Source organism: Engraulis encrasicolus, chromosome 23 (genome assembly GCF_034702125.1).
Source record: "Engraulis encrasicolus isolate BLACKSEA-1 chromosome 23, IST_EnEncr_1.0, whole genome shotgun sequence".
NCBI lineage: Eukaryota > Metazoa > Chordata > Actinopteri > Clupeiformes > Engraulidae > Engraulis > Engraulis encrasicolus.
The window spans coordinates 8902000-8929205 of NC_085879.1; the positions used below are offsets into that span (position 1 = coordinate 8902000).

The 27206-nt window shown below is 41.0% G+C and overlaps 1 protein-coding gene and 2 long non-coding RNA genes across 4 annotated transcripts; 1 reads left to right on the plus strand and 2 right to left on the minus strand.

Moving 5' to 3' along the window:
* The first annotated feature begins 1245 nt into the window (after positions 1-1245).
* On the plus strand, positions 1246-25925 carry LOC134440541 (saxitoxin and tetrodotoxin-binding protein 1-like). Its single transcript, XM_063190651.1, has 11 exons — positions 1246-1442; positions 1637-1779; positions 1878-1942; positions 2127-2240; positions 3322-3426; positions 9765-9841; positions 20023-20165; positions 20631-20707; positions 21279-21401; positions 25525-25629; positions 25785-25925. The coding sequence occupies exons 1-11, from the start codon at positions 1335-1337 to the stop codon at positions 25802-25804; spliced, it is 1080 nt and encodes a 359-aa protein (XP_063046721.1). The 5' UTR covers positions 1246-1334; the 3' UTR covers positions 25805-25925.
* Positions 5587-9618, minus strand: LOC134440159 (uncharacterized). 2 transcript variants are annotated; one of them, XR_010032919.1, is made up of 7 exons: positions 9341-9618; positions 7753-7825; positions 7336-7464; positions 6834-6918; positions 6401-6518; positions 6205-6290; positions 5587-5787 (listed from the first exon to the last, which is right to left on the minus strand). It is a non-coding gene; the product is annotated as an uncharacterized LOC134440159 (long non-coding RNA). The 2 variants fall into 2 exon arrangements; XR_010032918.1 differs by having other exon boundaries at positions 6827-6918.
* Positions 16498-17960, minus strand: LOC134439673 (uncharacterized). Its single transcript, XR_010032820.1, has 6 exons — positions 17890-17960; positions 17339-17396; positions 17127-17211; positions 16950-17035; positions 16699-16784; positions 16498-16609 (listed from the first exon to the last, which is right to left on the minus strand). It is a non-coding gene; the product is annotated as an uncharacterized LOC134439673 (long non-coding RNA).
* Positions 25926-27206: the final 1281 nt, after the last annotated feature.

Genomic DNA, 27206 nt, shown 5'->3' on the forward strand with positions numbered 1-27206 from the left:
ACCTGGTTAATGAAAGACGCTTCTGTCTCAGGTATAAAGTGATGCAAGATTTAGGACACACACACACACACACACACACACACATTGTACAGTCTACAGTAGGCCTACCTATAATTACATCATTCATTCATACTGTCCTGCTTCATATAATTCCTGGTGTCATTTGAAGGATGCATATGACCAGTTTAACCCTCAAGCGACCGGCCTGTTTTTGCGACTAATCTGACCGAGCGGGGTCATTTATGACCCCAAGGAGTTTATATAGAAATATCACTATATAAATTCATTTTATACAAAATACAAACATCAAAACATCAAAATACAAAAAACATCCAATACATTTTTTCTTCTCTCATCATCAGTAATCAACTGAGAAAGCTTCATGGTGATATCTATCATTTACATTTTTTAGCATATTCACCTGTAGTAGTCTTACCTTAATAATACAATATATGTATGCTAATTATGGAAATTACTCAAAGTGAAACTTTGGGAAGCCAACCTAAATTTTATCCATTAGGCCCATAGATATTTCTGCAATAAAACTTTAGGGTACTCAACATTTCTGGTTTCATGAAATCACGAGATCAGAGAATATGGTAATTTACATAGATAAAACCATGTCTCAAATATATATATAAGCTTATGTCCGGGCCCTTTTCAGATCCCAGTCCAGCCCTGCATATAAGCGTATGCACACTCAAAATTTCTCTGAAACTTTTTTCTGGACATTGTAGCTGTGGAAAGGTGTCTTCCATATGTATTAGAGCAAATAGATGATTCAACTGATGCTTGAGCCTTTGTACAGACATATTATAAGGAAAATTCTAAAAACGGCATTGATTTCTACACTTAGGACTTGTTTCCTCCCTTTTTGTTCATCAGGATGACTTTCATTTCATATTCTTATCATGTGTCTAGGACCACTGTGCCATGATATCAAAAAATATGGAGCAATAATAGAGGATATGCTACCTGGGTGCCCTCCCAATATGCTTGATTGGCTATCGTAGGGGTGCCCTATTTATTAATATAATATATTATATTTTAATACTGTAAATGTTTATATTATACATACTTTAGGTCTGTTGACCATGGCCAGCCCCAAGACACAAAATAAAAAACTAGAGTTTGACAATTACAACAAAAATGGAAATTATAATGTTGAGTATCTCATGGCTCCTCTCGGGGTCATAAATAAACTCTACAGCTCTCAAATCAATATACAAATAGAGGGATTAAAAAAACACCTTACGCAACACAGGGCCTCAAAAAGCAGAGGAGTTGGTGGCTGTGTGCTGCAGAGCTTTGTCCATTCTAGAGAGATCGCCAACATGCGCGCCCTCACGACAGCCACTGCCATCTTGGCTCTTTTGGCCCTCACTGGAGCAGATCCTGATTGTGAATCGTTGATCAAGCCTCTGGATATGAAAGAGGCACTGGTGAGTGCTGCAAAGACATTCACATAGGCTAAACATACAGAGAGAGAGAGAGACAGAGACTGAAAAAGTCACCTGAACTCTACCTTATTGCTATGTAACAGAAGTGGGAGAGAGAATATTATTTTGCTGTGATACCAATAGCCACACACAGGCTGGTAGACAGACAGTGTGTTGTACATTCTCTTCTTCAACAGGGCATGGGGAAGTGGTCGTTTCTGGCTGGCTTTGCCGACAATGAGTTGGTTGCCAGCATGCTGAAATCCGGAAACAGTTCCTATGTGACTCTGACTCCCAAAGAACAGCCAGACACGTTCCTTATGCATCGGGGATTTATGTTGTAAGTGTTTCCAAAAATGATTAAAAAAATATTCAATCATAAAACAATGAGAACTTATGACACTGATGAAACTGGTATTTTGTTATCCCCCCTGGCAGTAAAGGGAGATGTGAATTTACCACAATGAATGGTACACTCAAAGACAATGGCCTACACTGGACAGGTAAGTAATATGTTGGAAAATACAGTGACTGGCTATGGACCATTGTTCACAAGCAGTGTGTGTGTGTGTGTGCGTGCGTGCGAGCGTGCGTGTGTGGGTGGCTGTACCATGACAATATTAAAGATACAACAATATCTTCTGATATCAATAATCCGCTGATGCTTTGATATTTGGATTTTGACAGAAAAGTTCCAAGGAGAGCCGATGGTTATTGTGATTGAAAATCTGCCCAGCTCCAACCCTGACTATATTGTGTTTCAATCAAAAGGACTGAATGTAACAGCATTGTACCTTTTAGGTAAGATTCCCCTGTCATCTACTGTAACCAATACCCTGAAAACAACTCTATGTCTCTTTGGAGGAAAGCGTCAGCGAAGATCCATGTAATAAAATATCTAGACATTTTGTTTCAGAGACTGGACACATTACAAGGCTATGAGATATTTCCATAGACTTTATAATGAATGGACAAAGCATATGTGACGTCACCTATAGACTTCTGTAGATCCAAACTCAAGCCAGTGGTGCATTTCTCAAAGCTGTAGTTGCTAACTATGTTGGCTAATTTGTTGTTTGCAAAGCAATTTAGTATTAGCAACTACCGAAGTTGCTAACTGACTAGCAGCTATGATTTTGAGAAACACACCCCAGTTTTGAACCGCAACTGCTATTTTAGTTAAGCCAAGCATAAATTCACCTGCTCACATCTAGTTCCAAATATGGGTAAGATTTTCTATTAGACGCCCAAAATTACGGAAGAACAGAGGTCACATGGAGGAGAAAAAAAAGATAAAATGTATGTACTGGGGACAAACACTTGAGTTTGTTTTGCGAGATCTCGAATTTCTTTAAAAAAAAAACAAAAAAAAAAACATGGGGGTTTCTGAACATAGGGGCCCACGAGGAGGCTGAGCTCACTGCATGGAGCCAGGGCTGGACTGGCCATCTGGTGGACCCTGCCTTCTCACGGGCCCCTATGTTCAGAAATAATTTTAGAAACTCGAGATCTCGCAAAAAAACTTGAGATCTCATTAGTCTTTGTCTCCAGTACATACATTTTCTCTTTTTTCCCTCTGTGTCACCTCTGGGCTTCGGTAAAAAATAACTGGAATCAAGTCAACTTTTTTGAAAATGTATTTGTCACTCCCTCAAAGATTCATTCGACATGTGTCCCCTATATGTGCTTTTTGCCCATCTTGTATTAAATAAGAAGCTGGATGGAAGACCAATTGTAATAGTCCTAGTCCTAACATCCTAAAGAAATGTTAGCCTTCAATGTGTGATGTGCAGCTCACCATGTTGTCTTAAATGTTGACATTTTGAAATATTGGCCTATACACTTACACGGTGTATAACTTGATCCCTTATGTCTGCAACAGGGCGCTCAGCTACGATTTCAGACACAATGCTGCAAGCATTCCAGAAACAAGCAGAGTGCATGGGCTTCTCTGGACCTCCACACTTCACCTATGATGGTGTTACAGGTAAGCAATGACAACACTACTCCAGTCCTGCACCTTAGAGGCCATTTATACATACAGTTCCGGTGCATTTCCAAACTGGAAGACCTTTCCCTTCATTTTCGCCTTTACGTGTAGTTTACATAAAAACGGACGTTTTTCCTCTGTAATACGAATCTTCCTGAAAACCGTGCTCAGGCTTAACTTATCTATGACAGCTCTCCGTTGCATATTTAAGCGGATTTGGCGATGGTATGAACGAAGATATTTTGGTAAAGGTAGCAAAAAAAATCCTTGTTGATCAAAATACCCGGGCATGTATAAACAGTTTCTCAGCTGTTAAAAGACTGAGCATTACTAAAACAACAGTATAAAAAAGTACACAGCAAAAACTGGAGGGTTGAATCAACTCCCACAGAGTCAATTTTAACCCTTTTTGCGGGTTTATATGAGTCCACACTCTAAAGAGTTAAATTAACATTTTCAATATAGTTAATATTTAACACTGTGCCAAGAGTTACTTTTTAACTCCCTAAACTGGGTTAAAGTAACACTATATTGAGTTACATTGAAACTTTATCAGAGTTCATTTTTCACTCCCTAAACTGGGTTAACTTAACACTGCATTGAATTACATTAACACTATATCAGAGTTCCTTTTCAACTCCCTACATAAGGTTAAATTAACACTATATCGATATACATTAACACTATGTCAGAGTTCCTTTTTAACTCCTTAAACTGGGTTAAATTAACACTATTTCGATTTACAATAACACTAAATCAGAGCTCCTTTTAACTTCCTAAACTGGGTTGAATCGACACAACATACTTTAAAAATCGGACAATAAAACCATTAAAATGACAATAATTAATTCCAAGAAAAATGCGTCTTCAAAAACACAATTTATTTTTTCCCCAATGCATTCAGTTAAAACATGAGGGTATAAATGTACAAACTTCCATCTGCTTACCATTTATTTTAAGAATTGTTGACTAATGCATTAATTAAGATCAATTTAAAAAACAAAATACAAGAATGCATAATATTTCAGATCTATTTTTTATTGCTGAACAATGAAGGTAATTAACAATACATTTCATAATATACTATACAGATGCAAATCAATTTACATTTGAATTTACATGCGTCTTTGTATCCTCTTTGCAAAGATGGGTTATCAGCAAGACTGATCACTCATGACTGAAAAGACTCAACTACATCATAGCAACATTGCTATGACCTTACCAAGAGCCTTAAGTAACAGGTTAAAACTCGGTGGTGACAGTAAAGGCTCTGTTAAAAGGGGTTAAAGGAAATGGTTCAGTTTTACCAATGTACCATTTGATTTCAGTGACACTGTAGAATTATAGAATTTCAAAAAATTAGTTTCACCTTACCTTTTGTATAGCACACTGTAAAACAGCACATTAAAATGTTTAAAGGGACACTGTGCAGGAAATAGTCAAAAAAGGTACTGCAACTATGCTGCTCATTGAAAATGGGTTGCCTATTGCCAAATTTGATATTTACATGAACGTTTACTAAGTAATAAACAAATATTTTCTAGTATGGTCCAAGTACAGTCATTTTTGCAGCTAAAAATGACTGTTTATGGAAATTCAAAATGGCGGACCATGGAGAAGATCCCCCTTTTCATGTATGAAAAATGCATTTTTTTTCAGTCATAATGAATACTTAGAATTTGATAGTGGTGGTAAATATTCATGAAAAGGGTAACATTATTGAATGGGTAGCATGAATTCTGGAAATAAACAACAAAAAATCTCACACAGTGTCCCTTTAACCCCTTTGCGAAGAGCCCATGTGCTTTGCACAGAGAATATGTTGCTTTTTTAGCTATGAGTAAACAGGCCCGCCAGCAGGTCCATCTGCACAAACAGGCTTCTCACCGTACTTTTGGTTAATTACAAAATTTACAGTGCATCCATAACTGCGCTAACAGAGTGGAGTGAACTTTTTGTCCCCAGGTTGAAATTTGTCTTGGGCTCTATAGTCACTACATTCCATACAGTACTTACATAACCATCATATAACAGAACATAAATAAAAAAGAACATTGGAAAAACATATAAAACAACAAAATAGAAAACATCAAAGTGTGCACTGCATGTCCATGGCATGTCTATCCGCCATTAACAGACAAGGGTGGTTATCCGAATAATACATTTCAAACACAGCATGTATTCAGTCCAAAAGAACTGACAGGGATGTCGCAACATTAAGACTGACAGTTTGTACAGGACCTTGTAGTAGCTGGCTTGTAGATACTCAAGGTTCACGTAGTAGATGATCTCCCAAAAGCACGGTGAAGCAGCAGGTTGCATATCCCTCATGGCGGCTCTTGGCATCTCACCACAAGTCTTGAAAAAGCAAAACAAAAGAAAAGTGTAAATGATTAGGCCAAGACATCCATCTCAGTCATCATAAATATGGTTTAGGTAAATTATGAAAAATATATATAAAATGTTATTTCTGACTTGACTGCATGTGCATTTTGGGTGCTATACGCTATTTCTGTTTTACATGTTAACAGATCATGCACTCATTAGAATGAGATGACGGACAGGGCTGGAAAAAAGAGGCTGTTGGGTCCAGTAGTAGTGAGAACAATATAATTAGATGTTGAAACTAGTAGGGATTTTCCTTTAAGGTAGTGTGTGTTTATCTGTGTGTGGTGTAGAGTGGAGTGTGCATGCGCATGTTTTGTACGTGTGTGTGTGTGCGCGCGCGCGCGTGCACGCATGGGCTGTTGGGCTGCATGACAAAAAAGATCTTACTTCCTACATCCTGATGTTTGAGGACTCCTCAGATAAGTAGTGTCGCAGACCCAGCAGAGCAGAAGTCCTCTTCTTTCATTTGTGTCCTACAGCAGAAAAAGAATGAATAACTATAAGTAATAGTAATTGGGATTTTACTGTGAAATATATAGTACAACTGGCACCCATGTTTACAATAACTGGATCATACACTCACACTTCAGTGCTGGGTTCTTCCCTCGATGCAGACAGCTTCATACACATTAAGCGGTTTTGGTGCCAGGTCATCACGTCCATCGTGGAACGACTCCGTGCCTACCGGAATGACTCTGTGCCTACCGGTGCCCAAAGAGGAAGACAAAAAGAAAGACAACAAGTTTGAGAGTTTGGCAGACAAATAGACAGAACATACAGTAAACCGTTGCAAAATTGTCTGAAGTGACACCAGACAGTAGGCATTCCATACACATTCACAGAATCAAAGAACAATATCAGGCCAGCTCTCATTGTGTGTGTGTGTGTGTGTGTGTGTGTGTGTGTGTGTGTGTGTGTGTGTGTGTGTGTGTGTGTGTGTGTGTGTGTGTGTGTGTGTGTGTGTGTGTGCATTAACGCCTGCTGTTGTGCATTGATATAAAAAACTTACTGCATACATGCCAATGATATCCAAGAGCTTCTTGAATAAGTAGTGTGACCGCCGACCCAGCTGAGCAGCATTCTTCTCCTTTTACTTGTGTCCTACAGCCAAAAAATAAGCAGTTATTGTGGTTTTATTGTTAAAGTAATAGGCCTACAATACATATGTATTAAGTTCATTATGTCTAACTGTTTAACTTAAACACTTAGGGGTTTCCCTCTGATGAAGACGGAAGTAACCCGTCGAAACATGTCAGGTAAAAGATAAAAACTTTTACATGTCTCAAGGCAAAAGAAACCCCTAAGTGTTTAAGGCCTACAATACAGTTGACATACATTCATCCTGAACTGCATTGTTGGGTCCTGACAAGCCAGTGGTAGTGAGAACAATATAATTGGATGTTGAAACTAGTGGGGATTTGAGTATTGTAATAGTAATTGGGATTTTACTGGGATTTTACTGTGAAATATATAGTACAACTGGCACCCATGGTTACAATAACTGGATTATACACTCACATTTCAGTACTGGGTTCTTCCCTCGATGCAGACAGCTTCATACACATTAAGCGGTTTTGGTGCCAGGTCATCACGTCTATCGAGGAATGACTCCGTGCCTACCGGAATGACTCTGTGCCTACCGGTGCCCTAAGAGGAAGACAAAAAGAATGACAACAAGTTTGAGAATTTGACAGACAAAAAGACAGAACATACAGTAAATCGTTGCAAAATTGTCTGAAGTGACACCAGACAGTAGGCATTCCATGCATATTCACAGAATCAAAGAACAATATCAGGCCAGCTCTCATTGTGTGTGTGTGTGTGTGTGTGTGTGTGTGTGTGTGTGTGTGTGTGTGTGTGTGTGTGTGTGTGTGTGTGCGCGTGTGTGTGCATTAACGCCTGCTGTTGTGTTGTGCATTGATATAAAAAACTTACTTCATAGATGCTGATGATATCCAAGAGCTTCACCGACCCAGCTGAGCAGCATTCTTCTCCTTTTACTTGTGTCCTACAGCCAAAAAATAAACAGTTATTGTGATTTTATTGTTTAAGTAATAGGCCTACAATATAGTTGACACATTTGTCCTGAACTCAGTCAATTACATCTCTCAGACAATCCAAATCGGTTTTCATAGGTTTACTTCTTCAGTGACTTAGTTCCAGCTTCCTACACATCCAGCTGTCTTGGTAACAGATCAGAGGAAAGACATCCATCTTATCCAGAGCAGAAGAGATTTATATATTTTTTTAAAGACAAAACGTTACAGGGCTTTCCAGACACACCTTCAAAACATACAGGCAACCTTAACTAAATGTATGAAAGGCTTTTGTCTCACTACTGTAGTGCACACAACAACTTTACATATTTCATTTACATTAATAAAAATATAAACCAACCAGTCTTCGGAAATGCTGCACATACTACAGAGTACAATATCACACAGTCACACTAGAACTAAACGGTCTCTGGAACTACTACACACGCACGATTTGCGGCTGATATCAGCTATCATGCATACTTATAGTAGCTGTTGCCTTATTGCCTATGCTCAAGCCACAACTTTCTTTAAACCAGTAAACTTCCCTGTAGTGTCAACAAAGCAACAAATCCCTGCTCGTGAAAGAGAGAAATTGGCTAACTATAACCCTCCGCATTAAAGCCTTATGATTTTGGAACACAACGACAGGTGAATAAACCGTTTTCCACGCAGCCTTCATCCGCAATAATCAAACGCAGTAGACGAGCTACGACGCTAGCCAAGCAAGCAAAGCAGCACTAATAGCCTACGAGCCGAGATAAGAAACGTCCGTTGACACAAACAATAAACCATTGTCGCTCGCGACAACATTTTCTTGCAAGCAAGCTGACCAAGCACATGATGCGACTTACCACACCGAACATACCAGAGTAATATTATGCGCGAGCTCTCCCTCTGTCTTTATCAGAGTTCGGACTTGTGAAAGACACAAGTCGCAGTCCATCGACTTACGTAGAAATAACATGACACTTGTGGTAACCGAAGACAGCTTGCGCGCCCCCCAAAACGAAAATGTGGCTAGACATAGTCAGCTAATTTATCAGATTTGTGTCAGTTTAGCGTCCTGCATTAGGTATCGCCTGTGAAGTGGACACACTTTAGCCCAATCTATTACCTAAAAAGCATCCGCCCAACAGCCAACCATCCGTTATGAGCTCTACTAAGCGAAATAGCAACCAAATGAATCCCAGAAGGGATGACTTACAGTAGCTAACTAAACACCGTTGACAGAACCTGGACGAAATACTTTACAATGTAGCCTACCTTTGTAAAATTCATTAAAGCAAGCATCTATATTCCCAAATCCACCACAGGACAGCAAACCGCAGTTCATTTGCTCCCCTTAAAAGACTAGTTAATACCGTTTCCTCCTATTACTTGAAATGTGCCTTACTTTCCACAAACAGGAACTCACGGCTGACGCACATTTACACAGTGAAAAGCAATTTATGGAAAGTTTATATACATAAAAGGCGCACACTTACCGAAACAATGCTTTCATAAGCCATCCGGTGTCCTCTCTTCTGGACGTTGGTAGCCTACTGATAGCCGTTCTTCTGGCAATGGCGACCGGTAAAATTCGAAATTCAAATATCGTTGACAAGATAACTTAAGTTAACTCGGCTGAGACGCACTTCACATCTCTACAGAGTTGATTTGCTTGGGTTTGAATAACTCTGTTAAATAACTCCAACACTGAACACCATTTTAATCAGAATGTGTTAAAATGACATTTTGAGAGTTGAAATCAACTCTGACATGTTTAACCCTGAAATTTCAACATTCCAGTTTTTGCTGTGTATTTATGCAGGTTATGACTCACAAACATTATTTTATTTACTTTGTTAGTATGGTTCACTTGAAAATAACGAGTGTATAACTGCTTTGTTTTCTGATTTCCATGTGAAGAACTTTGTGACCACGACCAGCACAAAGCAAAATGTGAGCCCCTTAAGAAGGCACAAGAAGTCACAGATGTCACACCGGTGAGTCAAATGAGAGAGAGAGAGAGAGAGAGAGAGAGAGAGAGAGAGAGAGAGAGAGAGAGAGAGAGAGGGAGAGAGAGACCCAGAGACCCATATGGAAATGATATTGATATAAAACTTACAAGATGGTTCATAGGCTATATGAACTATACAATTATTGGCTGGCACATCCTAACTGGCACTGCAACATGGCATTATACCAGAGCATTAACCTTTAAGAGTGTACCGTCACACCGGTATGACGGGAATGTTCGGGCAGTGAAAGTTCTATAGAATTCTGGGCGCCATTCAATACAATTTGGAATTTTAGAATCTTGCATTGTTATAGAACGCATTCTTTTTATAGAATGCTCAAAAACCCACACTCTTAAAGGATAGTAGAGTAGAGTAGAGTAGAGAAACTTTATTGATCCCCAGGGGGAAATTCAGGTGTCAAGTAGCTACATAAAAACAAACACAGACACAGACACAGACACACACAGACACACAGACACACACACACATGCCAAGAGGTTCCAGATCTGGGCCAGCTCTGGCATCTCAGGCAGTCCAATCCCCAATAATGATGTCCTTCTTAGTGTCCTTCTGTATACTGTTAAACAGTTGAATGGCCCAAGGGACAAAGGACCTCCTTAGCCTGTCTGTCCTGCAGGTGAAAGCACGGAGTCTGTGACTGAACAGACTCAGTTGGTTAGTGAAGGTGGCGTTAAGGGGGTGATGCTGATTGTCCATAATAGAGTCCAGTCTGCTCAGTGTTCTGCTCTCAGCTGTTGAGGTGAGTGACTGCAGCTCCATGCCCACCACTGACCCCGCCTTCCTCACCAGTCTGTCAAGGCGTGCAGCATCTCTTTTCCTAATGCTTCCACCCCAGCAAGTCACAGCGTAGAAGAGCACACTGGCCATGACAGACTGGTAGAACATAAGCAGAAGTTGGCTGCAGACATTGAAGGACCTCAGCCTTCTGAGGAAATAGAGCCTGCTTTGGCCTTTCCTGTAAAGTGCATCAGAATTTGTGGACCAGTCCAGCTTATTGTCAAGGTGCACTCCTAAGTACTTGTAAGTACAGACAGTCTCCACATTCTCTCCCCCAATAGAAACAGGCACCAAGGGCGGGGTGGAGCGCCTGAAATCGATCACCATTTCCTTGGTTTTGGTGGTGTTCAGGTGCAGCTGATTGTTTTGGCACCATCCTACAAAGTCATCCACCAATCCCCTGAACTCTTCTTCCTGACCGTCTCTTATACACCCCACAATTGCAGTGTCGTCTGAGAACTTCTGCATGTGGCATGTCCCAGAATTGTAGCTGAAGTCATTGGTATACAGGGTGAAGAGCACGGGGGAGAGAACCGTTCCTTGTGGCGCTCCTGTGCTGCTAATCACTGTCTCCGATGTTATGTCACCCATCCTCACAAACTGGGGCCGCTCTGTGAGGTAATCAGTGATCCAGGTCACCAGGCTAGGCTGCACTCCAATCCGCACCAATTTCTCTCTCAGCAGCAGTGGTTGTATGGTGTTGAATGCGCTGGAGAAGTCAAAAAACATGATTCTCACAGCACAGCCACCCTTATCCAAGTGAGCATGTACCCTGTGAAGAAGATACAGGATAGCATCCTCCACTCCCACGTTCTCTTGGTAGGCGAACTGCAGAGGATCCAGTGCGTGGCGTACTTGGGGTTTGAGAAAGTTGCGCAGCAGCACTCGTTCAAAAGTTTTCATTAGGTGCGAGGTGAGGGCAACCGGTCTGTAATCATTAAGTTCTTTGGGGTGAGTTTTCTTTGGAACAGGTACCAGGCATGATGTTTTCCACAAGATAGGAACTTTGCCTTCTTGTAGACTCCTTTTGAAAAGGTGATGAAGAGGCTCAGCTAATTCCTCAGCACATGTCTTTAGCATTCTTGCACAGATGCCATCAGGGCCGGCCGCCTTTGACTTAAGTCTTTTCAGTGTCCCACTAACTTGATCAATGGTGATTGTCGGCTGTGGAAGTGCTGGGTTGGCGTAAGGGGGGAGTGGGAAAGGGGTGGGTGGTGGGTAAGTTGTTCCGAGACGCAGAAGTGAGGAGCAGGGGAGGGGGATAGATGTAGTGGGGATTTGTGAGCCTGCTGTGTCCATTGGTGGAGGTACTGCTGCATTGTTGATGATGGTGGGAGTGGTGACCATAGGAGTGATTCTACGATTCCCCTACGCTTTTGGCAAAAGCAAAATGTCAATTATCAGTATTTTTTTTCAACTAAATGACCTAGATGTTTACATAGTGTATATATTTAATTTTCCAAACAAACAAATTGCCAAGCTTATAAATAAATACTTTCTATTATAGATAAATACTCTAATGAAAGCGAACATTTGCTTAATTATTTTGTCAACAGTGTTATGGACAAATACTATGTCATTTCAAACATATATAAAAATACTACAGAGTTGAAACAATATATGTTTGAAAGTGCTTATGTCCCTTAGCAGTAATGTTATCATTAATCTGTGCAACTGATATAGAAAATGTGATTGTTGAGCTTCATAAGTAGGATTTTATGAGTCACTGTGATACAGACTGACACATTTTTCATCATAAATCCCTGTAACGTCTGATTTGAATATAGTCACCCTCCTTACACAAGACTTCCTTCTCCAGAGATAATCCCTAGTGTATGTTCATAGGATTTGTCCAACACATAAGGGATCAATAGCGCAAAAACACTTTCAAAACAGTCAACCGTGTTACTCAACTGTGTTACGGTCAACAGTGCAGGGGAACAAGTCGGCACTTTTTTAGGAGAAAAAACAGAGCAGATAAACCCATCTCCCTAGTACACAAATTATTTTGTTTGTTTGTCTGTCAATATGGATATAAATTGGCAAAACATACTCCTTTTCAACTGTCAATGACAGCACAACACCATAAAAATGGCTGAAATGTCAACGGTGTTACCGTCAATGGTGTTACAATTAAGTATGACAGTCTGTCATACTTAATTGTAACACCATTGACGGTAACACCGTTGACATTTCAGCCATTTTTATGGTGTTGTGCTAACTGAGGACCTCAGAAGTTCCACCACAACACCTTAATCAATTCATGTATCTGTATGCTTTATCTGTGTTTTTCTACATAATTCAGATTCTTATGAATATGTTGATAACACAGTTGACAGGCAATTTTCCCGCTATGAGAGCATGAAAAAGAATTGATTAAATTATGGAAGGATGGAGCTCAAAATTTACCACAAAGTCTTCCCGTATCCTGCCAAAGAGGTTATGACATCACGTGATGTGATTCGTATGGCCTAAGACCAAACCATTACTGATTTATGGAGGAGGTTTCAGACCGTGACACGGTTAACACAGTTTTCGTGGACACACACAAAATGGCAAATTTCATGTATAATGGAAAGGACAGTGGCCTTTCTGACAGTTTTGTCATATTGTGATGATTACTGTGAATCAACATTTGCAATCATCTTGGGCAAAACAAGTTTCTTTACATGCTAATATGAAGACTGAATCTGACATTTGGAAAACAGGACGGCATGAAAACGCCCAAAACCAGTATTAAATATTCATTCTTGCTGAGGGAAATAATGTTATGTCTACACTTTCTGTATTATAATAATAATAATAATAATTGTATTTGTATAGCACTGTTTCATACAAGGCATGTAACTCAAAGTGCTTAACAAATGGAAAAAAAAAAACATTTTTAGAGATAGATTTAAAAGGAGAGGTATAGAGGAGAGGCAGAAAAAGCAGGAAGGCAGAGGAAGAAGAGATAGACAGAGAATGTAGAGTCATAAGGTCAACGTATGATAGGACCAGGATTCTTAGATGTGTAAGGTCCATAGTGGCTGGGCCTATCATAAGTCATAGATAGTCACACAGAGATTGGGCGCTCAGGTGCGGCCCCTGGTGGCATCAGGGGTGAGGAAAAACTCCCTTTCGCTTGATTCATAGTTTGTAAGGGGGAAAAAAAAGCTCAGTGAAGTCTGAGAAAAAAAAAGACCCCCTATAGTCAGGAAGAAACCTCAGGCAGAGACCAGCGGCCACCTAGGGGAGCCCCCTGCCAGGGCTGGTTGCGAGTGGTAAGGGCGCTGCGGCAGCTGGGACACTATGACGCCTTGGCAGCTAGGAGTTGGCAAGGATGAAGAGGTGGGTCTTCAGCTGCTTCTTAAAGGAGTCGACGGAGGTGGTTGATCGAATCTCGATGGGGAGGGCGTTCCATCTCTTGGGCGCATAGCAGGCAAACGCGGCGTCGCCGATCTTCTTCTGCGGGGGGTGGGGGGTCCTTAGCAGCTTGGTATCAGTGGACCTGAGAGCTCGAGCAGGGGCATAAAAAGAGAGCATGTCTGAGATATAGCTAGGGGCAAGTCCATTTAATGCTTTAAATACTGTGAGCAGAATCTTAAAGTCGATTCTGTAAGAGACAGGTAACCAGTGCAGGTCTGCCAAGACAGGAGAGATGTGCTCTCTCATTCTGGTTCTTGTTAGGATTCTTGCCGCAGAATTTTATATGAAAGATAAATGTTTTCTAATGTCCAAAACATCATTGGATGCAGTTAATAGTTAGTGGAATTGCCAAATAAAATCCACGGACTTAAAAGTGTAGGCGAATTAGAGAATCACTCATAGGCAGAGTAGGAGGGTGTGGTGGGGATGAAGTGTTCCTGTTAGTGAAGCAGGGTGAAGTAGTAACGGGAGTGGGGGGTTGTGAGTGGGGGAGATGGGAGCCTGCTGAAGAGTGGTTGTCAAGTGTGGGCTGGGGGGATTCAGGGGCTATAGAGGTGACAAGAGAAATGCTTCCCTCTGTGCCAGAGTTTCCAAATCGGTTGTAAAAATGGTTTAAATCATTGGCCATTGATAGATCACCCTCTGCCATACATCTCTTCTTTCCACACCCAGTGATTTTTTTAATCCCCTGCCATGCCTCTTTAGCATTGTCCTTCATTTTAATTTCCACCTTCTTCCCATATGCCACCTTGGCCTCCTTCAGTCTGCTTTTGAGTTCTCGCTGTACACTCCTCAGTTCAGTCAAGTTTCCTTCCTTAAAAAGCTTCTTTTTCTTATTGAGGAGTTGCTTGACATCCCTGGTTACCCAGGGTTTGTTGTTGGGGTAGCAGCGAATCGTCTTTGTTGGTACAACAATGTCCATGCAGAAGTTTATGTAGTCAGTAGTACATGCTGTGGCCTCCTCCAGGTCATCACTTCCCTGCAGTATACTCCAATCAGTGGTCTCGAAGCAGTCTCTCAGTGCCTCCTCAGTTTCTGGTGTCCATTCTCTGAACGTATGTGTGGTAACTGTGAGCCTTTTTACTTTTGGAATGTCCAGAGGCTGTAGATGGATCAAATTGTGGTCAGAGAAACCCAGTGGGGGAAGGGGGGTGGCACTATATGCATCCTTCACGTTTGCATACAGGAGGTCAATGGTTTTATTTTTTCTTGTTGCACAGTCAACACACTGATGGAAGTTGGTGAGGGTGGAGTTGAGGGTAACGTGGTTAAAGTCCCCAGTGATGGCAAAGAAAGCCTCGGTATGCTGTGTTTGTAGCCTCGCAACAGTTGTGTGAATGACGTCACAGGCAGTCTCGGGCGCCGCTCTCGGGGGGACATAGACGCAGATTATTATACAGTGTGAAAATTCTCTTGGAGTGTAGTAAGGACGTACGCTGATGGCCAGTAGCTCCACATCTTTACTACACACTGTTTCCTTCACCGTTACATGTCCGGGATGACAAAACTTGTGGTTAACCCTTAGAACTCCAAGCGTTTTTGGTGACTTTTCGCATATCTGTCTTTGAATACATGTATGAGGGCTTCAGGGAGGTGTACTATCAAGTGTTTTATATCATTTTACTCAGCAGAAGCTAGGCAATGTGATGGAGTACATCTCATCTTATTTAAACCTACTGTATAAACATGACAGAGTAAAAATAATGAAAAAATACAAAAATCCGATTTAGTTTTTTCATAATAAATGAGTATGAACAATACCAAACATACAGATTAAAACCTTTTTATTGGCTAAGATTGTAAACACATATGTTCTGTAACAAATGAAATCATATATGATTATCTACAACAAGGCAAGAAAAAAATATTGCCACTATAGTGCAGTACAATATAGGCGATTTTATGGTGTTTGCTGTGTAACTCATGAGAGTAGAGGACTATGATACACCCAAACACACAAATTCAGGCCAACTTTCACATTAAAATGATCAATAAGCATATATTTTAACACATTCCATTGAAATGACCAATATAATCCTATAAATCAAACATATATTATCATATAGCAGCTATATATTATAGGCGTTTTTGAATTTGAGACAGGCCATTCATGTGGTAGGAGGGGCTGTTACACAGTCTAACAAAAATGTTTGGGGTTATTTAGAAACCAAAAGACTAATAAGCACTTCTTTGGACAAAATCCCATTAAAATTTACAATAAAATATTCACAAATATGCAATCCTGTCATAAAGTAGCCATACACTCATAGGCGCTTTTGAAATAATGCAATTTTGTGATTATGCAATTCATGCAGTTTGGTTGACATACATTCTGTATATGTTCAAGATTATTTGCAGATAGAAAGGATGAATAAGCATTTGCTTAAAATGTCTCATATAATGTTTTAAAATAATTCATTGTTATATAGCAGATGTATTGTTGACATTTTTAGAAATAGACCGGTGGAGACCGTTGTCAAAAGATGGGGTTGCCTAGCCTTTCTTGTTCCCTCATTGGTGTCAACAGTGAGTGGGCTGAATTTGCATCTGTACAATTAAAAAAATATATGTTTAATTATTTTCCATACACCTAAAACAATTATCTATATGTGTGTGACATTAGCTTAGCAACTCACCCTATTGGGCAATCCTCCACTCCTGCGTCCATCGCCCTGGGTGCTCGCTGCTGGCTGTGTCAACGTGCAAGGGTGGCTACCCAACGCTGTTCAAAAACATGATGAGATTTAAATGAGAATAAATATTACACAAAATATGAATTAGGCTGTTTATCACTAAAAGCAAATACTGTGTTAAACCTGGCATAGCCTAAGCACATGAAACAGTGCATAGCCTAAATAAACAAAACCGTGCCAGCATGTATACTTACACTGGGTCTGATTCAGGGGGTACTTCCATGAGATCTGGTCAATCTGTGTGTCACTGGTGTCAACAGTGAGTGGGCTGAACTTTCATCTGTACAATGTAAACAAACATTTAATTATTTCCCACACACCTAAGACAATAATCTACAATATATATGAGTGACATTAGCTCAGCATCTCACCCTATTGGGTCATCCTGCTGGGTCCATCCCAATAGGTGCCCGCTGCTGGCTGTGTCAACGTGCATAGGTGGCTGGGTACCCAACACTGTTCAAAAACATGATGAGATTTAGATGAGATTAAATGTCACAAAAAATATGAAATATCACTAAATGCAAATATTGTGTCAAACCTGGCATAGCCCTAAACACATGAAACAATGCCAGCTACTTACTCTGGGTCTGCATCAGCGGGAACTTCCTTTATCTGGTCAGTAAATCTGTAACAGCCAACTGAGAGAGGAAAAAAGTTAAGTCACAATCTAGCTTTCATGACAGTAAATTACTACAGGAGTGCAAAAAAATACATAAAGAGATTCACAACGCCATGAATTATTTCTGAGGTCAGGAGCCTAGGCCTGCTGTAAGAAAGCATAGGACAAGTCATCCCATGCAGTCATTTCAGAAATCAGGCTAATATAACCTCTTCCAAACATAAAAAACAAAATGACCCACTACAAAGACCTTAAGAAAAGAAACTACAGTCCAACACCGTTAGTAATATGCCAATCTCACATCTATTTGCCTACTTCTACAAAACTCTGTCACTCATGAGGGTGCACACCCCCTCTGTTTACATCTGGCATCCACCTAATTAGCTACGATGTGCATGAGATTGTATAATCTTCCAAGCGACAGGGATTAATTTTTCAAATATGAAGGTACAATTGCAGGCAATTGCATGTCTGTTCAACAAATATCAAAACATTTTATCAGCCAAACTTACTTTCTATGGATGCAACAGCAGCGGCAGCAGCATAGCAGCAAGAGTAGGCAGGTCGCAGGCTCGTCTCATCTGCACTCCAACTTCTCGTGTCAACTTTGATGTCGTCCGACATTGTCAACATCCACATACCAATACGTCCGTGAAACACCTTGAAATGACGACTCTTCTTGTAATTTTCCTTCAATATATTTCCAGCAATATAAACCGTGAACACTAAAAAATATGCCACTACCACTTCCCCAGGTTTACTGTGCTCCCTGGAAACGCAACACTGATCACAAAATAGCATCCGGTTGATCGACCAGTTCCTGGTTTATATGAATGTTTTATCCCTGTATTTTAGAGATCAGATATTTCTAAAACCAATGAAAACCATAGTTACAAAGTTAATTATATGTTCCGCTGGTTATTTTCTGTTATTTTGACGGAGAAAAATGATCATGATCGAACAGTATTTTTGCCGCGACTTCAAAGTTGCGTCATTCCAACAGCATTCCGGTCAAAGTAAACAAAATATTAAAACACGTTTTTAAAAACAATGTCTCTGTTAGTTGTATAGCAGATACCCACACATATGAGGTATCAAAATGATGGTTGAGATGTCTAGTTTTCATAAAACATGGGTTGGACTTCCAGTTATGTGATGTTTTTGTTTTAATTACGTCAATGTTCAACATGTCAAAAGCGGCACGGATCCGTGCCGCTGGAGTTCTGAGGGTTAAGATAGCACATTGACTTGAATCGTATCGTCTAGTTAATACGTCTTCAATAATGCCCTGTGACAGGTTAGGTTTAGGGATGGTTTCAGTCAGAGCACAATTTCGCCATTTCCCTTGTTTGTTTTGCTGTTCTTGGCAAAAAGTAAAGTAGCAGAAATGTTGCTTTACTGACAGATTAGGGTTAGGCGTGGTCATGGGTTGTTCTAGACTGGGGACAGGGTGGGCCAAGGCCCCTGTAAATTTCTTCCAGGCCCATGTTGTGGCCCCTGTGCTGAACAGCCAGTGACCGCGACATGATATACATTTTTGCGCATTAAATATTCATAACATTAAAAATGAATCTCTTCAGCCAGTTTATCTGCCCCCCCTGAAAAAATAATGCCCCCCTGGTATTTTTGGTCTATAATCGCCCCTGGGAATGGTTTTGGTCACGGAACAGCAGAAAGCAACATTTTTGTGTTTAGCAACAGAAATTTGCCTCATCACCAGAAATTTGCTAACACGGCAGGAAAACTGTGCAGATCTGGTAATATCCCAAAAGTGCTTTTTGAGGACCACAACTTAATTTGCAAAGGCGTTGAACTACAATGCAGGATACACTGGTCTGAAATAAATACACTTTTGCATGATGCCACGGGGTCATCCCTATATTCCCCAGGTCCAATGTTCCCTGGGGAAAATAGGACCCTTTTTTCAAGTAGACTGCTGCCGCATGGCAAAGCGCAGGTTGTTGTTGCGACTGTAACAGGTTAGGTTTAGGGATAGTTTTGGTCAGGGCACAAATTTACAACTCAGAAACATTGCATTACAACAGGTTAGGTTTAGTGATGGTTTTGGGAATGGCTCAATTTGAAAACTCGGAAACATACAATGCGGGGAACTTAGGACCCTTTTTTCAAAAAAGGGTCCTACGGTCGTTCCCCGCTGCTTCCAAGTAGACTGCTGCCGCATGGCAAAGCGCAGGTTGTTGCACCTCTGACAGGTTAGGTTTAGGGATAGTTTTGGTCAGGGCACAAATTTACAACTCAGAAACATTGCATTTCTGACAGGTTAGTTTTAGGGATGGTTTTGGGAAGGGCACAATTTGAAAACTCGGAAACATACAATGCGGGGAACATAGAACCCTTTTTTAGAAAAAGGGTCCTATGTTCCCTGATCCCACAAAAAGACAGGGGAACATAGGACCTGGGGAACATAGGACCCGGGGAACATAGGTACGCTCCCGATGCCACACTGCAACATAAGTACAGTGCCCAGGACAGTGTCCAGGAGAAAGAGAGAGAGAGAGAGAGAGAGAGAGAGAGAGAGAGAGAGAGAGAGAGAGAGAGAGAGAGAGAGAGAGAGAGAGAGAGAGAGAGAGAATTAATATATTGTATATGTTTTTGAACAAGAATATTTTCTGTTGCACTGACAGTACATGGGAAAGTGGGTCCTCCTGATGGAATATTCAGACAATAAAAAAATGATTGACATCCTAAAGAATACCACCAGTTACTGGATGTCATGGACACCTACTCACCAAAAAGACACCTTCACTCTCAGCCAAGGAAGTATGATGTGAGTGGTACACAAAAAATAATACAAGATGTAATTCATACTTATTGAGTATATACAGTACATTAATAAAAAGGCATTATATAGCAGTGTGATGTGCAAGATACATATGATGTGTACATTTGGTAAATGGAGGAATGGTAAAACTGGGGCAGATTGAAATGATCATCCATTCAGAAGAGTGATGGCGGTTGGAGAAAGTTAGTGGGTTTGGGGCAGCAATCGGTAGTGCAAATCACAAGAAAGGAGACTAATGAGAGTTTATGCAAGACAAGATGGGGTGTGTGATGATGATTGGCCTTCCAGTGTACATGTTCTGGAGAGGAAACAATACCCTAGAGTCCAATCTGATTTATTGTGGAACTGTGAAAAAATTCAATGGTTCCATGTACCATCAGAGATAAGTGGTTGAAGTGATACAAGTGTTAAATGTAATGCAATGGACTGTTAATGCTGTGTGCTTTACAGGAATGGCACGTGTGAGTTAATCAACAGCAATGCAAACCTCCACAACATCGATGGAAGCAGCTTTGTACAATCAGCCAGTAGGTTTCCAGTCTCGGAGCAATTGCAATTTGGGATAGCCTGGACTCAGCTATCTGTAAGCTTGTAGTCAACCATCAAGAGATGGTTTAAAAGGAGTGTCTTCCGTAATTTATATGACATAAGAATCTAAGCAACTAAGATATGACTGAAACACACCTTTAGGAGACTAGAGGCGGCTCAGAATGAGAGTAGTTTAATGGGAAATGGGGGGCATCAGCGATTGTCTAAAATTGGATCCAAATTTACAAACTTAAACACAGGTTAGCCCTCCCACTTGAAACTAGGGCTGAATTAAGCAGTTCTATATCTTTTTTCATGAAATTAGCATGCTGGTATGTTAAGTCCCTGGCTATATCTGGAATATTTTGTATTAATCTTTTCACTGCCTCTGACAAAGCGGCTTCCAAACCCGAGGCCTACTAGCTACAAATGTGGTCTTGAGGGAAGGGTTGATGGCTCAAATGTCATTCCAAAATATATATTATAACTGTGAGATGCTAGATACAAGTCTGAGCCAAAGTGATATCCCGATCAGGGACTCAATCCTCAACCTCTGTGGGTCTTTTTCAGTGGAGTTTGACGGGCATGAAGTCAACACAAAGGCTTCTTTCCTCAACACGGGAGCTGATACCCTAGTGATACGCTTCGAGGACCAGATGGCAGGGCAGCATATCAATTCAGTCTCTCTGTTCAGTAAGTGTTTTAAGATACATGTTTAATATCTTACTCAAGGCTTCATATGTTTTTTTACAGGTTTGCTCAGTCACTTACAACAACTAAACCTTTGAGAAAGAGTAAGATTATCCTTCAAAGTTTAGAATTTTTTTTCTTTTGAAGTGTACACTGAGGTGATGGCAGTACAGACCACAAGACAGCTGGATTGATTTCCCCATTTGATTACAGTTATGGCCCAAGATCAAAATGGTCCTCAAACATGACAAACACCTTTTGCAAACCATGCAAACAGCCCAATACTGTGGGATTTTATTTACAATTACGCAAAGACAGGACATTAACCAAACATAAAAGAACACAAAGTCCCGATGCACATAAACAAATACCCAGGCTGGAGAAGCAGCAGCCAGAAGGTGCAACAAGTGAAGCATCTCATGACAATCCGAATCCTGCTGCTTTTATCCTGGGCATGGGCGGTTAAGCCAATTAACAAGAGCAGAGGCAGGAGACCCCTATGGGATCTCCACCTTTACGTGGTGGGGTGGTTTGCGTGTCTCCATGACCCCCAGAGCTATGTCGGGTAGAGCCACCCAAGCCGAACAGGTCAAAGAGTAGAGACCAGACAAAAAGGGATCCCACTGGCCCTCCAGGTTGGGGGTTGGGCTGTGGGCTGATAACCCGCACTTGGAAAAAACAAATTATTACAGAAACCAGAAACGGAGCACCAAGAGGAAGAGACAACGACAACCATAGACAAGGAGTAGGTATACTGATGTCAAAAACAGCAGCAAGAGCCCTGATTGACTGGACTCCTGTCAATGAGAGAATCATTCAAGTCAGATACCACTCCCAACACATCAAGATGACAATCATACATATCTACGCACCCACTGAAGATGCCGAAGAACAAGAAAAAGATGAATTTTATGCAAGACTGCAGGATCTACTAGACAGCAGAAATAAACATGAAATGTTGATTGTAACAGGATATATTAACGCAAAAGTAGGACAGGAAAACAAAGATTACGACAAGGTCATGGGCAAGCACGGTCTCGGACAGCAGAATAACAGCGGAGAAAGGCTGTGTGAGATGTGCGACATGAATGAGCTAGTAATAACAGGAACTTTGTTCCCACATAAAGACATACATTAAGCAACCTGGATATCCCCAGACCGGAAGACCAGGAATCAGATAGGTCATACATTAGTCAACAAACGATTCAGGAATTCAGTCAAAGACACAAGAGTACACAGATCTGCGGATATCGGAAGTGACCACTACCTCATATGCACAACAATCAAGCTACGACTGAAGAAACATCAAAAGAAAAAGAAGAACTCCAGAATCAAGTATGAAACAGCAAAGCTGAAAGATAAAACCATCTTAAAGACCTCTCCATCAGTTTGCGAAACAGGTTCCAGCCACTAGAAAAGGAAGCGAAAGCAGTAGGAGATGAAGAGGTGGAATGTGAAGCCCAAGTAATGGAGAATGCATATAAAGAAGTATCTGAAGAAGTCCTTGGAAGATCACGGAAAAAGAAAAAGCCATGAATCAGCGAAGAATCTTGGAGCCTTGTCGAACAAAGAGAAAGACTAAATAAGGAAATCCTGAACACACATTCGGAAAGAATCAAGAAGCAGTTACAGGTGAAGTATGCAGAGAAGAACAAGGAGGTGAAGAGAAGTATGAAAGCAGACAAAAAGAAATGTTTGGAGAACATCGCTAGTGAAGATGAAGACGCTGCAAGAAAGCAGCACATGAAGATCCTATATGGAATCACAAAGACATTATGCAACGAGAGACAGAGCACAGCAGTACAAGACAAAAATGGTAACCTCATCAGCGGAAGAGATGCAATTACGTAAAGATGGATATAACTCTTCAAGGATGTGTTTAATGCAGAAGAACCGGAAAATCCAATAATAGAAGATGATGAATGTGATTTCAATAACGGTATCGAGGAGATCACAGTAAATTAACCTTCAATTGTTGAAGTCAAAGATGCGATAAAGAAACTGCAGAATTGTAAAGCACCAGGAATCGACTGTATCACAGCTGAGCTATTGAAAGCTGATGCAGACTTCTCAGCGATAAAAGTTCACCAACTTCTAGGAAAGGTATGGAAACATGAAAAGATCCCAACAAACTGGAAGAAATGGCTTATCATCAAACTAGCAAAGAAAGGAACCCTCAAAGAATGCAAGAACTCAAGAGGCATAACCCTACTATCTGTTGTGGGAAAGATACTTGGCAGGAATATTGTAGACCGTATAAGGCATGGAGTTGACTGCAGACTAAGAAAAGAACAAGCAGGTTACAGAGAAGGAAGGGGAACAACAGAGCAAGTCTTCATACTACGGAACATCATAGAACAGGTTAATGAGTGGCAAGCAACACTGTATATGAATTTTGTAGACTTAGAGAAGGCTTTCGACTCTGTCCATCACAAGAGCCTTTGAATAATCATGGAAAAGAACGGAATCCCAGAGAAGATTGTGAGGATGGTCAAAGCGTTCTATGAAGACTTTCAGTGTGCAGTGGAAGACCAGGGAGAAATATGTGAATGGTTTGACATTAACACTGGTGTCAAACAAGGCTGCAATATGTCAGGATTCTAATTCTTGATTGTGATGGATTGGATCATGAGAAGAACAGTTAGACAGGGAGAGAATGGAATCAGATGGAAGCTAACATCAAAACTAGACGACTTGGACTTTGTAGATGACATAGCATTACTATCCTCTACAAAACAACAAATTCAGAATAAAACAACACGGTTGGATGAAGAAGCCAGGCGAGTAGGTCTTAAGATCAACACACAGAAAACAAAAACAATGAGAATTAACGCAAGCAACCAGGAAAGAATTCAGATAGATGGAAAAGACTTTGATGAGGTGGAGCAGTTCACATACTTGGGAGCCACAGTTTGTAAAGAAGGAGGAGAGACGAAAGACCTGAAGAACCGACTATCAAAAGTAAGAGGTGCCTTCGTCAGACTCAAGAAGATCTGGAGCTCCAACAGCATCACATGGAGAACAAAACTAAGACTCTACAAGACACTAGTGGTGCCAGTCTTGCTATAGGCTATGGAAGTGAAACATTGAAAATGAACAAATGAGACAACAAAGCAGTCGATGTGTTCCATAATAGATGCCTGCGCAGAATACTCCGTATACATTGGCAAGATCACGTCAGAACTTAAGACCTACTAGAAAGAGCTGAGGTGAAGCCTCTTAGTGAAGAAGTGAAACTCTGTAGATGAAAATGATTGGACACATACTAAGACAAGACCACAACAATGACTGCAATATAGCAATGACCTGGGCACCAGAAGGAAAAAGAAGAAAAAGAAGACCGAAGACCACCTGGAGACGTACTCTGGAGAAAGAAAGAAAAGAGCTAGGATGGACATCATGGGCTGAAGCGAGGACTGCAGCAGCTGACCGGGAGAAGTGGAGGTGCTCTGTGAAGGCCTTATGTGCCACAAGGCACGAAGTGGATAGGTAACAGGTACGGTAACAGAGGCAGGAGAGGGACGAACACAGAAACAGCACACACGTGCAGCTGTAACAAGCAACAGTTGTTTCATTTTTCACTATATGTAGTTAAATGACAAATGCAGGCTGATCTTATTAAGAAACGTATGTCTGTCACATCTGGCCATTTGTTCAATATCTTATTGCCAATGTGGCCCTTGAACTAAAATAATTGTGCCCCCCTGATCAAAGTCAATGTGTGTGGAGCAAGGCAGAATCACATTTAGCCGACAACCAGGTAACATCTTGGTGGGTTTTCAGGAACTCAACTACACTACTACAGGGAGGAGAAAATCGTAATGAGAATATTTTGCCAAATATTTTTTTTCTCCACGATGTTTGAAGATTAACAGTAAAGAGGTGCCACTTTGGCTCAGTGGGCTGAGGGGTCGAACCATTCATCAGGGAACTGGTTTCAAGACAGACCGGACTTGGCATTCCCTGATCCTTCTCCATCTCTCCCCTACTCATTTCCTTTCATCCTCTCACGTTCGCCAGTCTTTATTAAAAATGTATAAAAAGCCAAATAATCATTCCTTTACAACACGAGGAAGAGTGCGGAAACATCATTGGGTTCACAATTGTGAATTGTGTTTTCCAAAAGGTCGGACAGGGAAGGCCTCAGCCGCAGATGTGGAGGCCTATCTGCAATATGCTGAGTGCTGGGGCTTCACCAGAGATGCCTCTTTCACTTATGATGGAGTTGCAGGTGAGTGAGTTGTACAGCTACAACTGGGAATCAAGGAAATTAAAACATACATGATACAGTATGTATTTTACTGAATGGTGCTTAATGAAGAAGGATTACATGTATACTACAAGATGTAAAGCTTCAATAATGATTTCTGTCTGATTTTCTTTCAGAGCTTTGTGAGAAATCCTGATTCACTTTAATACAAAACCATCTGTTGTAAATCTGCCATTACACACTGTCTAATAAAATGTCTCAAATGTAAAATGTCTTGTAAGGCATTGACCATCAAAAAATAAATAAAACAAATCTGATGAGTGCTGATAACGAACACTGAGTTTTATTGGTTGATATGAAGTGTGAACTTGTTTTCCGTCAGCAGCTTCTAAAATAGGTTTTACACTTCAATTTATTTCCATTGGAAGAAGGCAGAACTTGGTAGAATCTTACTGCAGATGGGCTTGTCGACGGGCCTATTCACTCTTTGTTGAAAACACTCAACTACATCATAACAATGTTGCTATGATAATCCAAGAAGTCTTAGGTAAAACAATGGACCCAAGCCAATTTCCCATCAGATTGACTGCAGCCCAAAGTCACATCACCAATGCCGGATTAATGCACAGGCTAGATATGGCTGGTGTTATTATGACACAGTCTATGTAAATTTATCGAAAAATGTGCTGTTGCTAGCCCACATCAACCTCTAGCCGAGGGCCCCCCGGCCATCTTAATCTGGCCCTGCACATCACCACAATGTTGACTGGGTGGGTAAGCAGCGATGCCATTCGATGGAAACAATATGCTTGTCCAGAGAAGCCGCCAAGCCAGAGTGCTGAGCGATCTTGGTATGCTGCCAAAACGTGGCACAAGATGCGGGGATCGTGCAACAGTTATCAGTCATAATTACGAGCAAGCTTGGAGTCACACAGAGATGGTGGGTTATACGTTCACCCAACTTTCCAGTTTCTCAGACACATGTTCCATTCCTTTCATATAGTCTGTCACGCATGTCACCACATTCACCCGTATTGTGCATGTTATTTGTAGTCACACTTCAATCACACACACACATAAACAATCTCTGTATACCAGCATGCCAATTTCTCCTATTCCAGCAGGAAACCATCTCTCTCTCCCTCTCCACACCATCTTTCGAGAGAAGCTCTTGTGCTTCTCCCCTGCTTTATTCCTTTTGCCTCTCTTTTCATTCATCACCCTTGCCTTACTTCATTTCACGTAGTCTTTTCCTACTCTAGCTCAATTCCTCCTCCTCCTCCTCCTTCTTCTTCTTCTTCTTCTTCTTCTTCTTCTTCTTCTTCTTCTTCTTCTTCTTCTTCTTCTTCTTCTTCTTCTTCTTCTTCTTTCATGATCATGTGTAATGTGTGGGTCTCCGTGTGGATAATGTATGGGTCTCCAGTGTTTCTGTGTGGGTAATGGGTGGGTCTCTGGTGTTTGGTTCTAGATGTATATCTGCTGTAAACTCTTTCACTCAGACATGCAGACATGCAGCTTTTCCCCCCTCACCTACCGTTGTCCCTCCATCCCCTGTGCACAGGAAGCCAGGCACGGCAGGACATTTGTTATTCTCTCTC

Bases quoted from the DNA above. Each gene is read 5' to 3' on its own strand.
- LOC134440541 (XM_063190651.1), top strand. From the start codon at position 1,335: ATGCGCGCCCTCACGACAGCCACTGCCATCTTGGCTCTTTTGGCCCTC. The intron at 20,166-20,630 runs GTGAGTGGTACA...TGTGCTTTACAG, and splicing joins CTCAGCCAAGGAAGTATGAT to GAATGGCACGTGTGAGTTAA. The intron at 21,402-25,524 runs GTAAGTGTTTTA...GTTTTCCAAAAG, and splicing joins CAATTCAGTCTCTCTGTTCA to GTCGGACAGGGAAGGCCTCA.